The sequence below is a fragment of the Symsagittifera roscoffensis genome, chromosome 1, assembly GCF_963678635.1.
Source record: "Symsagittifera roscoffensis chromosome 1, txSymRosc1.1, whole genome shotgun sequence".
In the NCBI taxonomy this organism is placed as follows: Eukaryota; Metazoa; Xenacoelomorpha; order Acoela; family Convolutidae; genus Symsagittifera; species Symsagittifera roscoffensis.
Genome location: NC_087062.1, coordinates 77,164,200 through 77,181,199, shown reverse-complemented (window position 1 = coordinate 77,181,199; position 17,000 = coordinate 77,164,200). Strand labels below are relative to the sequence as shown.

At 34.1% G+C, this 17,000-nt stretch overlaps 1 protein-coding gene across 1 annotated transcript; it reads right to left on the bottom strand.

The window, feature by feature from the left end:
- Positions 1-1,500: 1,500 nt before the first annotated feature.
- LOC134857057 (uncharacterized) lies at positions 1,501-7,500 on the bottom strand. Its single transcript, XM_063873404.1, has 3 exons — positions 5,559-7,500; positions 4,054-4,529; positions 1,501-1,913 (listed from the first exon to the last, which is right to left on the bottom strand). The coding sequence occupies exons 1-3, from the start codon at positions 7,380-7,382 to the stop codon at positions 1,598-1,600; spliced, it is 2,616 nt and encodes an 871-aa protein (XP_063729474.1). The 5' UTR covers positions 7,383-7,500; the 3' UTR covers positions 1,501-1,597.
- Between the last annotated feature and the right edge of the window lie 9,500 nt (positions 7,501-17,000).

Here is a 17,000-nt window from a genome sequence, read left to right as displayed (position 1 = left end):
AAGTGTGTGGCCAAATGGAAGGAAACGAGGCCAGCTGGACAGTTGCAGTTGACCTTCTGTGCGGGGGGCATGACCACTAACGACATGGGCATCAAACAACCCCAAGACTCCTGCACCGGGGACTCAGGTGGACCCCTGGAGTGCCTCAAATCTGATGGTAGGAGTTCATTCGTCCCAGTTGTCTCTTTTCCACCCCTCCTCCAGATTTGAATTTTAATTTCAAAAAATTAATTTAACGCGGTCATAATGTAATGCAATAAGTTTGCACGGTGAACAAATTAACTATGTTGAACACCCCCGCCTGCGGCTTACATCTATAACCTTTTCAAACCTTAGGTGAATTTTTATGGTATAAGACTTTAAATTGTTTGTAATAATTTGACTGCTCTTGTAAAATCTCGAATGGGACTCCCTCAAAATAGCGGGACCATTATCCTAAACTTCATAAAAATGCATTTCTTGATAGATTTTGGGCAAACTTTTATGATACCATAATATCGCGGAATTTTATGAATTTTATGACAACAATGTTCACCGTATGAAAATTAATGTTTCTCGATATTCTTAATCTTTTTCGGCCAATTTAAAGAATGGTTGACTAACGCGTCTTTCTCTGTTCAGGGACTGTCTACTTATGCGGTGTCGTCTCCATGGGCCCGGGACCCCCCAACTGTGGAAAGACACCTGGGGGCTATGTTCGAGTGTGGACTTTCCAGGTGAAGGACTTCATCGGGAAAGTGATGTCTGAACAGAAATACTGGCAGGGTAGCATCCAAGACAGATCTGAATGTCTCAAGCCCTCTTTTACCCTCCCCATAAACCTTGTAGAAACATCACGCCTAATGTTTCAACCAAAAATTCACGAGGGTCAGAATAACTTGATCAGGAAATTAAATTTTGAAATCCATTCAAACCCCACAGTGAGTTTTTTGGCAATTTTTTTTTTCTAGGCTATTGAATTAAACAAAAATAGGTCTTTTTCAGCGTCATTTTTGGAGTTGAAAGGTGCCATAGATATAGTCTATTAATTTTAAAGTTAGGAACTTTGGAAGACTTTGAGAAACAGAATTTATAAGACGGCACGAAGTTACGGAACTTATATGAAAACAAAACAATTAAAATCCGTAATTAACTTTGCAAATTTTCATCATTTTCACTGAAAGGCGTGAACCTTACATGCAAATGAGACGCTCTGCTGGAAGGGAAAGGTAAAAGAGCTGCTGGTAAAGACAAAAAGACGAATGACTATGATCTCAAGGGCAGCAAGGATCAAAATGGTACCGATAAGTCATCGGCATCGAGAAATTATGGAACTCTTTTGATAGTGTTTTTTGCCATTAGCATAAGTATTTACGGCTAGCATTGATTGATTAATGTTTGTGGTTATTGATAAGAACTGAACTGATGTTATCAAAAAGTTACGCTTAGGATTCAAAAAATTATTAAAATTGAATTAGAAATTATATGGATTTCATTCTTATTTCGTTATAAAATCTCATTTGAATGGATTATTGCATTTTAATAATAACTTAGCGTAAAAATAAAGTTTTGTTTGATTTTTTTTCGTTCAAGCTATTGTCAGTTTTTTTTCCCAAAATTACAAATCTGCCTTCTGATTTTCGTCACCAAAAGTATTTCCAGTCTCTTCTGAGTTGTTTCCAGATTTCAAAGCCATGGAAATAGTAGGAGCTACAACGTAACGAACGACTGCCGCTACTAGTAGTCCCAGCAGAAATCCGACACCGTACTGAGTTAACAGATTGGACTGTCGCTTGCTCCGATTGGCCGAAACCGACGAGGATAGCTTCAATTCAGATCTCGAAACTATTTCGTCATCTTCTATGTTGTAATATGGGTTACGTTTGAATGCCGGACTGCGTTCACGGGATGAGTTTCCCGCCGATGAACCGCGTCTGAAAAAAAAACGTTCGAATTAAAATATGATCATATTTATTTGATTATTGTTATTTGAGCGTGATGCAGTTTTTTCAAGCGCATAAAAAACCATACAGTTTGTATGTCAGATCCTTTTTACTTTTGAGCTCAGAATATCAATAATTTTCAGATGGTATCCGGAAATTTCTCCAAACATTGCTTGTTAGAAAGTAAGGTCGTCTGCAGAAAAATCGGACCGAGCACAACTAATCTTTAAGAAATCGAAACAACAAAACTGCTGGCATGATGTTTTTCAATTTTGTGAAAAACGGCGAATCTTTCTGTCGTCGTGTAAGTTGTGCTAAACAAATTTTGTTTCCAAAAAAAATAGACGCGTACGCGGCGATTTTATCCGGATCAGAAATCATTCTAAATTGAATTGATGCAAGCATTTTGATCTTATTAAGAGTGTACGTTAGTTGACACTTAAGAACATCGTTTGCAATTAGATAAGCGAGCGGAATCAAATGTTTAAAAAGTTTCTGAAAGTTTCAAGATTTTACCATAATACGAGCAGTTTTTTGTTTTGACCACTGGAAGTTTGGAGGACCCTTGTTTTTAGGGGTACTTAAATTATGTTCCAGACAAAATCAAGTAAAAAAATCACCGGAATGGGTTGAATGATGTATCATGTTCAACTTCTTTCAACTTAAATTCAAACGACCAGAATTACAAAATTGTTTTCCAATATTGAAAAACAGTTGTTGATTTTTGCTTAACAATTGTAGTAAGAAAATAATCTATTTATTTGAACATTGTTTTGTTTATAGTAAAAACGTTTTTGAAAATTCATTTAATGCATTTTTGGCAGATTTTTTAAAATAAAAAACAAGTATCTTTAGAAAAAAAAAATCTTTTTGAAACTTTTCAAACATTTTTTTAAATTAATTTTTTGAGTAATTCATTAAAGTATTTTCTTCTCGTTGGCCTATACGCAAAAAAGTGCAAAAATGGCACAGGTTTTATGATGAACTTTCTGTTCAACTTACTAAGCAACCAGCTTCTCTTGTAGCAGAATGCAATTGAATCATATAAAACAGTTTCAGAAAATGGTTTTTAGAAACTTATTTCACTTCTTTTTTGCAGCTTCTAGTAATCATTTCTGTCTAACCAAGATTAAAATCTTTCCAGTTGATGAATTTTTGAAGGCTTATTGATTAGTTTCATTTGGGTTGCATGCATACAAAAAAGAAATCATGGAATTGGAAAATCAAGAAGACTGCTTTTATCAGGGCGAAATATTACCGGCACTGCGTCTCAAGAAAAAGTTGGTGAAGTTTTTTTTTCAATATTTTTGAAAACTTTTTTTCCACTCGCAAATCCGGGTGGTGAAAAACCAAGCGTCTTTTAACGCAATCATTGAACGTTATAAATTAATTCGGGGTATTTTTTGAGACGGATTGAGTAGTTAGAGTTAAATAATACCAATTCCCATTAATTGACATTTCTTGAAACTTTACAACACGTTTTTGTTCCACTTTTTTTTGTGTTTTTGAGGTGTAATATTTATACTATGATGAGTTAAGCTACCCATATCTCTCAAATGGTATCTAAAATATGCCAAATTTTGTTCCTTAACAAGTTTAAATTTGTGGAAAAAAATAAAATACACCGAGTACAAATATTCCGCGCCCTTTTATAAAATTGGAAACAAAAAACAAAGAAAACAAAACATGAAATTGAAACGTAAAAACTCTTCGATGTAATTCCTCACATTTTGATTCATTATTTCTGGGATGGTTTCAAGACAAGAAAGTCTTTCAAAAATAGTTGCCCAAATGACCAAAATTGGTTTGAAAAACTCACTAAGCAGAACTTTTCTTCATTTTTGTCCGAAATTGAAACTATAATAAATGACCATGACGTCAATGTTCACATTTTTTAAACAAATAGGTATGAAAAAATTTTGAAGCAGATGAGCACTATTTTGACAGCAGGTCATTGCCATAAATCATATGGCATCTCCACCAAAATCTATTTTTTTGATTATCAAAAGAAGTCTAAAAAAAGCCCTGCGCGTAACTGTTTCCTTTCTCATTGAAAGACGGAACAACGAAAACTTGAAAATAGTTCAAAAACTCTCTATAGATGAGGAGTATAGTACAAGAAAAAGCTAACAGGTCGCTGCTGCTGTCTCTCAACTGCCACTTCTTGGAGACAGGATCCTTTTTGATCACGAACTCTGGGCTGAGTCGGTTGCCCACCTTTCGGTCACCACCTTTCACAAGTTTCACTATTTGCTTCACGTCTCGTTCACTGAGTTTGCTGCTCTCGGAATCAGCTCTTGAAGACCTGCCGATGTATCTGGGAATGCGACTGTTGGTGCTGCTGGCAACACTTGTCACACTCTCGGCGTCACTCGGGCAGTCCCTAGAACTGCTCTCGTTTCGCTTCCGTCCATTGTAAGTTCTGTAATTTCCAAATCTACCGGAAGTTCGTGCTGAATCGCTCTCGAAGACACTGGACTCGCCCACGTCGGAAGGAGTCGAGGCGTTGCTGGGGACACGACGTCGCGTTTGGGGCAGGTTGAACTTCTTGCAAGATGAGTTTGAGCTATCAACTGACAATGAACGCTGCGTGACTTCTCGCTTTACCTACATGATAGAGAAAAGATCTAAAAGGATATCGTCTAAACTGCGTTATGAAGGCTAAAAATAATTAAGTTTTTTAGACTTGAAGTTTCCGTTCAAGTTTTTTATTCAGGCTGCAGAGCGTCAACTATTAATTATTTGATGATTCAGTACTGATTTAAAGTATTCGGACAAAACCAATGAAAGTTGAAGTTTAAAATGCGCTTTACTCAAATTGGGATGACTTTAGACTAACTTCTTACTTAGAGTTTCAGCATTGATTAGAATTTCAGCATTCTTACTAAGAGTTTCTTACTTAGAAAATTCTTGCTTAGATTCACAGCAGAATTAATATTTTGCAATTTTAAGCTGCGAAATTTGGCTCCAGAATTCAACCCCAAAAATTATCTTTCTGGGTTTTTTTAGTCAATCAAAAATTACGCCAAAACTATTGGTTCATTAGCTGACAAAAATAAATCGAAGTGAGCCTCTTAAAAACCTCAACAAATTTTCAGGAAACTATAATCGTCTCAATTTTGTATTATTAAAATTATTTTCGTTTGATAGCCAAAAATTGTCAATTTTACTATATAAAGTAACAATTTTTTATTTAAAAACAAATTTTAGACGTTTTGCTCAAATTTTGTAAACTATGCCCCTCTAGAATTTTGTTTTGCTATATAGGAGGCGCACTTTGGATATAGGAGGCGCACTAATGAACCAATAGTTTTGGCGTAATTTTCGATTGATAAAAAAGCCCAAAATGGTAATATTTGAGAATAAATTTTGGAGCCCCTCAAATTATTTTTTGTGCTGAAATTCTAAGCAGATTCTAAGCAGACTCTTTCTAAGCAGATTTTTCGCTAATTCTAAGCAAATTTTTGTCTTCATCATTTTTTGTCTAAATTCAACCCAGATTGAGATAAACACATTTTGATTTTCAAGTTTTTCGTCGTTTCTCCGGATAATTCAAATCAGCACTGTATTGTTTAGACCTCAAACGTCCCAGATGAAATAATTGATTCGAAATATAAAAAAATTGTCAATGGTTACCTGTTCAATTCGTGGTGTGAAATTATACTCGGGTGCTGGAGGCATACAGCATAAGTGCAACTCCTGATGATCATGATGGCTGCACAGTTTAGCCATCTGTTTCTTTCTAGAAAGTGACTGTTCGTTTTTCGGTGCATTATTTGAAGGCTCATAAGTTATCCGCTTATTTCGAGTCAAGTTTGGAGGCCTTGATGTCTCTCGCTCATATAACTTATCCCTCAATCCTACTGCCCAAATATTTTTTGGTTCATCACCTGCAGAACTTCCAGAATGTTCTGGAACATTCTTTTCTCTGCTCTCCTGATTGTTACGAGAGTTAGTCGATTTTCTGGACGTCATTTTATTAGAAAGTTCAACTTTTGGTTGAGCATTCTCTGATCCATTCCTTGAAATGGAATCGGTGTTATTATCCTGCGAAGTTACTTCTGGTGTTTTTGACTCCTTCGTAAATGTTCTTGTTATCTTGTTCTGCTTCAGTGGCAAATTGTCAGCATGGATAGTGCAGTCCATTACGTCAGTCGAAATAGAAATCTGCAGTTTTGATTCTAATTTGTGAGAATTTCTAGTGTCCTGAATATGTGTCACAGTCTGAGTTGGAGCTGACTCGTTGATAGGAGTTTGTTCAGGTGGCTGTACAACTTGTTCATTGCTTCTTTCATTATATTCCGAGTCGATTGGGATGCTAGGAACATCTTTTTGCGACGTCACACTCTCGCTGTCCCAAGTTGTTTCGACCAGTGAGTCATCCCCGTTTTCCTTAAATGTCCCCCCAAAACTGTTCACGGGCCTTTTCGGCAATGGGTTCAACTCGACGTTGTTAAAGACCGTTAAACTGTCAATTTCAGAAGCATAGGGCGAATTTTGTTGACTGTTTTCCGCTTCGATCTTTTTCTGGCCATCGCTAGGACTCTGAAAGCGTTCTAGAGAATGTTGACTTTTATTCTGAACAGATCCCGAGGGTCTCTCTGCTTGCTCGAATTCTGATGGAATATCCGTATCCCAAACAAGGTCAAGTCGAGAGTGGGATGACAATACACTTTCGCTCGGAGGGTTGTCTGAGATCAAAGTCGCATCAGCTTCATTTTTGTCCATTTCATCCTCTTTATCCTCGCCTGTTCCGATTAAAAACTTCTCATAGGGTGAAATATTCTCCGAGGGTGGCTCGGGTTCTGAAGGTCTAGAGTCCTCTTCGAGCTTAGTTCCGTCCAATGAAGCATCCGAAGCTTCTTGCAGCGGCGACAACTGATTTGAGAAGTCACTCGTGATTTCGTCGCTGTCGTCATTCGGAAGATGCTTTCCCGAGTTCAAGGAAGTTTCGCGCTCGATGCTCGCTGCACTTTCTACATCGGGTTCGGGGTTGCGATGCACCCAAAACTGAGTGACAGCGTCTTCAGAGGAACTAGGTGTTGTAATGTCAGGATCCATTTCCAATTTCTCACCTGAATCGCTCCTGCCGTTTTTAAGTGCTTGTTCATGGTCTTCCGCTTCTGATTGGTGATTTGATTCTCGTTCAGCTGATAAATTGTCCTCGGAGTCAAAACTGTTAACTGGACAAAAGTCACTTGCAGTTTCCACTGTCGTCGATTGGTTACTCAAATCATGAGACACCATCTCCGAAGGTTCAGAGTTCGATTCCGACCGGGTCTCTGATTCATTCTCGATTGCATTCAACGCTTGAGCAGCTTGTTCATGATTAACTTCAAACGATAGTGCATCCTGCGAAATTGTGTTCAAATTCTCGATGACCGAATTTTCAATTTCTTTTAGCGTCGTTTCGTCCACGAATTCTTGGTTTCCCGAAATTCCGTTTAAATCCACTGACATTTTTAGGGAAAACTGAAAACGAATAGTTAAATTTATGGGAAAAAGCCAAATTTTTATAGCTCCAATGAAGTGTGGATTTTTTTTTCAATTAAGCATCCGCGTTACAAAGTTGGTTTATTTCAATGCATTTTGACTGAAGATGTAACAAGTGCTTTCTTTAGTTTGACTGAAAGTTCTTTCAACATCTGGTGCATTTTTTGTGCAAATATCCAAATTTTTAACAAAAAAAAACGTGGAGCCATATTCCATTTTAAAGTTTCACCACTAAGGCTATACAAAGTGTTTTTTTTTGCGTGTAAAACTCGATCTCGTGTATTGAATATTTCAAATCGTGATGTTTTTGCTAAATATGTTGCTAATATTTTTAACAATGGCACAGATAAAAGCAACTTTGAAGATTTTCTCACTGAAATTAATTGTCAAACTTTTATTTATATTTCAAACTAATGTTAACAAAATTTTATCCATGCATTTTGGTGCAGTTTTTATTGTCCCAAAATTGACCATTTCTTGTGTGAGTACTCTCGCGGAGTTGACGCCTCCTCCATCTAGGACTCGAGCCCCTGCGAAACAAAGGGGCCCCCCTTTGTACTATTTTGAGATCTCAAGTTTTGGCTGACTGACCCTAAAGTTTTTCTAAAGGCGCCGTAGGCACCAATTTATACTAATTTTGAAAAAACAATATATACTAAATATACAGTTTTTTCAAAAAATTGCCTGCTGCGCACAAAATTTGGTTCAAAAGGTGGCTTTTTTGTAATTTTGTCCTCCCCTGAAAAAATTCTTGATCCACCACTGCATATAACAGTTCAAAGCCCGTAATTTTCCGACTGTGGATCTCAATCTACATCGAATAGTTGTTGCTTAGGAAAAAATTAAAAAGCACCAACATTTTGACAGCAGCAAGCACCAATTGAAAAAATTTGAGTAGTAAAGTTGGAAAAATCTTGTAGGGCCGGATAATTTGTCGCGCATATATAAATCGAGTCACGCTTTTAGCATGACAAGTAAAAAGTTCACAGCCAAGATGCACAAAAATTAGTTCAGAGGAGGGCAAAACTAACAGTTTTCAAAGCCGAGAACTTACGAAAATGATCACAGGTAAATTATCTGTTTATATGTGAGCTCAGGGAGTCAATATCTTCAATGAGGTACAAAATAGAAGCCGATTTTGGTAATTAATAATATTATGATTGCCAAATTTACCTGAATAAAAAACACACCAAGCCATTTATTGTGCGTTTGTTCTCTAGTCAAAAAAGTTACGTTTTGCCCTTCTTAACCGGTCAAAAACTTAAAATTGAAAAAATTGGAATCAGATATAGTAGATATAGACTGAGACTAGTAGATATAAGAGTAAGATTAGGATCGGTATTAGACTAAGAAGTTGCACGAATCTATCCGGCCGAAAAAAAGATAGCGTGACGAGCAGACGGTGTACCTTATCCGAAATTACTCTATGAGTCACACATCGAACCTAACTCATCTGGTGCGACCATAAGTCTCGATCAAGATCTTAAAAAACAAATTAGCTTAGAACTAACAGATAGATTAGAATTAGACAAAAACATTTTCAAAAATGTTACATGATAATATTCTAATTGAAATGTCTCTACGAATCAATAGATCAGAACCGCTATTCCGCACAATACTAGAACTACCAGGTATTGGAAGAAGGCCTCGGACAAGAGACGATCTACGACTACGAAGAAACTTACCATTAAATTTCATGGTCGTACGGCAAAAGCACCTTAACTTAGAATAGCCACGAGAAAGTAACAATCATTCTTCGGAATCGATACATACTCTTCTCTCCAACCCTACATAAAAAACCCAAGTTAGGCTAACCAAACAATCGTAAGGACTAACAGTCTAAGATATTAAAATCACTAATAACAATCTTGCACCCTTCATCCTAAACCTTATGTCACTGAACAGTTTAGGAAATAAACAAACAATCGTACTACACAATTGTGAAATAAATAACGAATCATACGATCTTGTAATTACACCGCACAAACAAACAATCGGATATATTCGCACAAAACGTCAAACAAAAAAAAAGAAAAATTTTAAGTAAACAAAGACAAATCACACAAAAAAGATTTTCAAAGCGTAGAAACTCAGTCTCTGAATCAGAAGTCAGCAATTTAGATGCACTTTACAAACTATAAGAAACAGTTAAAAAAACTACCCAGTTCACGACCAATTATATTTTTCCGATTCAGAAGCCACATCACATTCATCAAAACAAGGAAAAAGTAGAATAAAAACGATATACAAAAATAAACCAGTACGCTTATACAATTGGAATCAACCAATCAGACACATTGAACATTACGCACTGACGGTTATAAAACGAAAAAAATGAGTCCAAGTGATGACAGTCTGTTTTCCATTTTATTATAAATTCACTCACTGAAGATAGAGGACAAAGACAATTTTGTACTAATTTAATTGCAAATGTATTCGAACAAGGAATTAGCCCATGTAAAGCAGAATTCCCAGAAGTAAAAATCAAAAGACAAATTATCGATCATTATTTAAAAAGAATATGTAACCTAACACAACCATATGGAAACTACACCATAGAACTCAGCACAGAAAGTAGATATCATAGCAAACATGTTATTCAAACAGACAATGTCGACATAGAATTTTCAAAAGTATTCACAGAATACATTAAAAACATACAACACCAAAATTCACAAAGAGCAAACTCAATATTCACCAACGATGTTTTTTAACTAATATATAGTTATGTATCTATACTAGAAAAAATAGGAACTGAAAGCACATCACCGGTTCAAAAATCAAGACACACAAATGTCAGAAATGAAATTGCCGCATTCTCAGCATTTTTAAACACAATTCGTGAAAATTTTTTGAACAATGAAATTTCACCAAATGTCAAACATGATTTACAAAAAATCTTAGCGTGGTTCATAATTGATTATTTTGCACATAATATTGATTTAATTGCACAAACAAGAAAAAATTTCAGACCTCAAAGTACCAATGACGACACTGCCATTGCAGAACAATCAGACTATATTTGGGACACTGAATGGTCTCATCCATTATTTCTTAACATACCAATAGACATTTCAAGTCAAGCAATCAGTACAATTTCTATTCACAAAGACCATGTAAAGGTATTTCCACTTACAATAGATGCAACACCTTTAAACTATAACTCATTTTTACCTGATAGAAGACAAAATAATAGTTAAAATTCAACTCTTGTACAACAAGAAAACTTAAATGGAACTAGAAATCTTACACAACAAGATATTCAAACACCATCACAATTTATAAACGAAGAAATAGTTGAAACAATTGTAACAACTACACAGCAAAGTATTTCACCAATACATCCAAACCTTACAACGGCAAAACCAAAAACCTCAATTTTACCTCAAGCAACATTGCAATCTACAATGTACAAACCCGCATAATCGTTCATTTTCATAACGATAAAATTTCCAACAACAAACATCAAACTTCGTAAATTTTAATGATAACCCACGAAATCCAACAGACCCAACTGAAAACTATCCATTTTTTCAACAGAATAAAAATAGTAAACAGCCATGCCAAAATAAACAAAAAACACCTTAGTATACACCTAATTGTCTATCATCAGATGATGACAATTTTCTTGACCAAAACCATCAACATAATTTTCAAAACCAAAGACTCCACTCTTATCACGTAAATCAACCAGATGTTTTTGAACCATATACACGAGAACAACATATGCGACAACCTAGACCAAATCATGTATCTCAAAAAAAAAATTTTTACTCAAAAAACCCAGCAAATACTGATTATTATCAACCAACACAAATGCAAAAAGAAATACCACTACCATATTATTTGCAACAACATGAAATAACAAAAAATCAACTGACAAATTTTTCACAAAGCCAAATGCCGCAGAATCACTACAGATGACTATGAATCCATACCTCATGGGTGGATCATCAATAACATCAAATAAACCACTGATGGTATTCACAGGCACAGACCCTGAATATTCTGTAGAAGACTATTTAAACGCAGTCACAGCAAATTTAAATTTAAATATCGGACCTGAACCAATTAATACACCACTCCATCAAAATTGGATACATAGACGCACAGCGTTAATCCAAACAACACTTGATGGCGCAGCTCAGAAATAGTTTTCAGTTTTACCAATAGACATAATAACAGATTGGAAAAGATTTACACAAGAATTTTCAAAAATGTTTGATTCTGAAAGAAATAAACAACATCAAAGAATTTTATGTAAAAAAATTCGTAGACTACCAAATGAAACAATCAAACAATTGGCAGTTAGAATCGAAACACTAGTTCAAAAAGCATATTCACTGAATACTCATGATTATAAAAACACGAAAATGACAGAAATTTTAATGATGACTCTAACACCCCAATTAAGAAAAATAGCTATTAAAAAGAGAGCATCACATCCCTCATCAATTCGAGAACCAGATTTAGATTTCAGAAAACTAGTTGACAAATTTGAACAGGCAGAAATCACTATGAAATTTGAAGAAACAGAAAATCTCAAACTACAATACGTTAATAGAATCGAAACAAATACTACACATGTAAACAACATACATGATTCAGACGTAGACCTAACTAAAAAAATTACTGAAATTTTGAACATTTATGAGAAAAATCCCAATTTCAAAGGTAAACCATCTTTCAAGAAATGGTGTAATGATTGCAGAAGATACAGACACAGCATTGCCGAATGTAGACAAAAACAACAGGATAATCAAAGTAAACCGCAAAAGTACAAAGAACCAAATAAATCATTCTATCAATACATGAAAAAGGATCAAAATTTACCAAACAAAAATATACATAGTAATAACAGCTCTGGTAAACCAATCTCAAATAATTCAAATTACTCAAGAAACCAATCACCCTAAAACTCTAGTTATAGAGGTAGATCACCAGAACAACGAAATTCACGAAATTTCTCACAAAATAGATATAGTTGATCAAATAGCCAAAATAACCAGTATAGAAACAACTATTCACGATCAAATTCAAACAGAACAGAAATTTTTGATACCAGTTCCCATTCAAATTCTAAGAATAGACACTATTCAAACGATAGATCATGTAATTCATCATACAATAGAAATAGAAACTACTCAAATAATAGAAATAGAAGTTATTCAAACATTAGAAATCAACGTTACCAAAACAATAGATCAAGAAACAACTCCTACAATAGATCTAATTATCAAGGAAACAATAACAATTATTATAATAGGTCACTAAAAAACTCACAAAAAAGGAACCCCAATTATAACAATCGAAGAAATTATTCTCAATCCCCTTATAGAAACAACAATCGTTACCCTGATTCCCAACTCAAATATAGAAGTAACACACCGAAACATCAGCGACAAAATAATCAGGTACAAGCAACTGAAGAAACAATTTCAGATCCCCTGGTACTGACAACACAGAAAATACCGAACTACAATTAAACCAAATTGATTGTGAATCGACAGACAGCGAAAGTGACACAAATAACACTATCTCAGTTAATATGATCGCAGTCAAAAACGACTATGAACCCATCATGTACGAACAACTTTTTAGTTCCCACATTTACGAAAATCAATCGGAACTCCTTCACTACCCATGAGAAACGATGTATCAATTGAACAGAATGTAACTGAAATAAATACAGTAGTCAATAACGAAAATCAACGCTCAAATACAAGTAACCATTACCAAAATATACAAAAAGAACAGCCAAGAGAAAAGATTTGGACAATACCATTTCTCTTAGAAAGCCCAAATTAAAGTATTTCAACCACCCGATCTTGAAATAGGTTTTTTAATTGATTCAGGAGCAGAATCAATTATTATTAACATCCCTACTTGGAATGAAATCAAATCGTTACATCCAATCCTAAAACCTTTAAAGACAGCAAGTAAATTAGCAACAGCACAAGGCTCAAAATTAGTAAACTTTGGAAAAATCCAATTTTTCCTTGTTCTCACTAGAACAATGGAACAAAATAAAATACTAAAAAAAACAATTTAAACAAACATTTCACATTACAGACATAAAACACAACATCATTGGCATACCATTTATAACTAAGTATAATCCCACAATAAACATTTTAAATAGCAAACTTCATATCAAAGATAAATACACAAGAACAAAAACACATCTTTAACATTCTTTCAAAGATTAAACAAACAACCAACATTTTTCTCCAAAATTTATCCTTTTTACAATCAGGAACGAAAATACAAGAATCCACTATCAGGAAATGTATATAACTTTTCAATGAAACAAGTCCACCAGTACGATAAAGACCAAAACAAACAACATCTCGTTATGTCAGAGCTTGAATTTAAACCTCTCCATAAATTTTTCCGAATCACAGTTTCATAAAACATTCAAATTCAGATATTATCTCATTACATGTATATAACAATTCACCATATCAGATAACACTACCCTTAGGACTCTTAGGATACTGTGAAACAAATGCTACAACTTCACCCACAAATGAAGTAGCATATCGAGTCAATAATATATTACAATTACTAGATATATGTCAATCCACAATTCTTGATGAAGAATTATCAATAAACAACATAATAAGCAACTAAAAAAGAAACACTGACTACTTCACAAAAACACCATATTTTAAACCAACGTTTAAAATATCACATCATACGGAAGAACAACAAACGTTTCTAACAATGTTTAATTTTGAATATTCTCAAATAACACAAAAAGAATTCGACAAATTAGCCGAACTATCATTAAATTTTCCAACAGTTTATGCAACATCAAAATTCGATGTTGGAAAAATTAGTTCACTGCTACATTCACCTTCAAAACCTGACGCAGTTTTCAAAAAGCAAAGAGCAGGTAAAGTACCGATACATTTACAAGATAAAGTAAACAGACTACTTGACATTTTAGAACAATATGAAATTATATCACCAGTAAACAAAGAAAAACAACCAAAAGGTAACACCTTTATTAATCCAGTTATCATCATAGCTAAAGGAGAATCATTAAAAATCGTTCTAGATGCTAGATACCTCAATTCACTAATTGACGAATCTAAATCTAATTGGCCCAATGAACCTAATCAAGTAATTCTAACAAAAATAAATGGTAAATATTTCACAACCGCAGATATGAATAGTGCATACAATCAAATGCCAGTAGAAGAACAATCACGACGATTAACACAATTCGTTATTGGAAATCAACAATACGAATTCAATAGATTATTCAATGGAATTTCCATAGGACCAGCAGCTTTTTCAGCTTTTATGAGTAAAATTTTTAGACCACTTGAACCCAAAAAACATGCAATCACATACTTAGATTATGTTTTCATGCAGTCACAAACGAAAGACAAAATGTTTATAATTTTAGAACTATATCATCAAATACTCAAAAATGAAAACATGAAAGCAGCCCCAGACAAATCACATTTTTTCCTAACACGCGTAAAATTTCTTGGCCACATTATCAAAAGAAACACTATAACTCCATTGAAATCACGGATACATGCAATTCAGAAACTTCAACGACCCACAAATAAAAAGAAAATCCAAGAATTCCTTGGAATGTTAAATTTCTTAAGTAAATATGTATACAAAATGCAATTATACTTAAGACCTTTCTATAACATCTTTAGACAGCAAAATAACTTCGAATGGACTACCGAACATCAAACAAGATTCGAAGAAATTAAAAAATTGTTAATAGAACAAATATCAAATACAATCCCGGATCCAAATCAACCATTTTACGCAATGTGCGATGCTTCAAATTTTGGCATCGGCGCAGCATTGCTACAATCACACAGTGGAACAAACAAAATGAATCTTATATCAGCCAATTCTCGCTTATTTACACAAGCTGAACTACGACTCTCTACTCTCATGAGAGAATGCACAGCTATAATATACACACTTACCGAATATGAAATTCTAATACTTGGATCAAAACATCCAACAGTTCTATTTGCAGATCATAAACCTATAATATTTCTTTTTACACAGAAATCAAACCCAAACCATAGAGTTTATAGATTTTAATTAATTTTAATGAAATTCCCAAACTTAACTATAGTTTGGACGGCAGGAAAAAATCTCGCACTACCAGATACATTAAGTAGAAATACACCACTTGAACTACTTACACGAAAAACTTCAGTTGAAATACCACAAAATATTAAATTCTATCTTGCAAAAAATGAAACATCACCAAGATTAGAATGCAAAGACGCAGTAACATCTGATATAGATCAGTCACAAATAAATAACTTACAACATTCCCCACTCTATTTCGATTGTCAAAATAACCACTATGAAGTAGATCTATTAGGAACATCCACATTCAAACCAATTCCTTATTCACATTGGATAAAAAATAATACTCAACAAAAATCAATCAAACAACAACCACACAAAAAAGACACCTTTCCATTGATAGGAAAAGAAAATTTAACTGACAAAATAAATTTATCAGGACCACCAATAAATGATTCAAAGTACACAATAAATCAAGTTTTTGATCTCCATGACCCACTCGACACAATTCCATTTTAAAAATTAGAAGTTGAAAAATTTTTTCTACCACCAACAGGAAAAATTACACTACATTTATTACAAAAATATCAAAACCTTGATCCCGTGTTTCGACAACTCAAATCATGGCACAAATATAAAACGAAACCAACAAAAGCTGATACAATAATATTAGAAAAAAAAACACTCCTTCGATACTTTAGAAAATATAATAATACAACTATTAATGAAATTACAGACCTTTAAGAATATCAAACACCCGATTTTAAAGTACACTGTCTCCCCCTCAGCATGATGCTGATAGCATTTAACATATCCCATACACAACATACAAAAGGACACTCAGGATCAGAAAAGACTTACTCAAATTTTACACAAAATTTTTACCTCCCAAATGCACCAATTTGGATTAAAGTATTATGCAACGATTGCATAATATGTCAATTAAATAAACCTTATCCAAATCAAAAACAAGTAGCAACAAAACAAGATTTTAAAAGACAAATTTTATTTTTCAATCATAGAATTTCATTCGACACAAAAGGACCAATTTCACCATCCTCCGAAGAAAATTCTTAAATTATGGTAATTGTTGATGCTTTTAAACACTACGTAGCACTCAACCCAGTACCACAGTGAATGTTTATTATGCATACACAACACTTTACGAACATTGGATAGCTAAATTCGGACTACCAGAAATACTAGTCACAGATAATGGAACAGAATTCATTAAAATCGAAATCATCACATTATGCCACCTGTATAATATTAAAAATAAACCACGTACATCTCATGCACCTTGGACAAATGGATTAGCCGAAGGTATGAATCGTTCACTACAAGAATATCTTAGATGCATCATTAATGGAAATGATACACGATACACTGAATGGTCAACAAATGTAAAATTATTCCCATTACAAATCACAAATCACAACAACATTAGGAATGTCACCATACGAAATGGTTTTTCAAAAGCCACGAAAACCAATCATGTTTACAGCA

Excerpts from the sequence above, each read along its gene's own strand:
- LOC134857057 (XM_063873404.1), bottom strand. The coding sequence starts at position 7,382 with ATGTCAGTGGATTTAAACGGAATTTCGGGAAACCAAGAATTCGTGGAC. Across the intron at positions 4,530-5,558 it reads TCACACCACGAATTGAACAG|GTAAAGCGAGAAGTCACGCA; the intron begins GTAACCATTGAC and ends TCTATCATGTAG. Across the intron at positions 1,914-4,053 it reads AGAGACAGCAGCAGCGACCT|ACGCGGTTCATCGGCGGGAA; the intron begins GTTAGCTTTTTC and ends TTTTTTTTTCAG.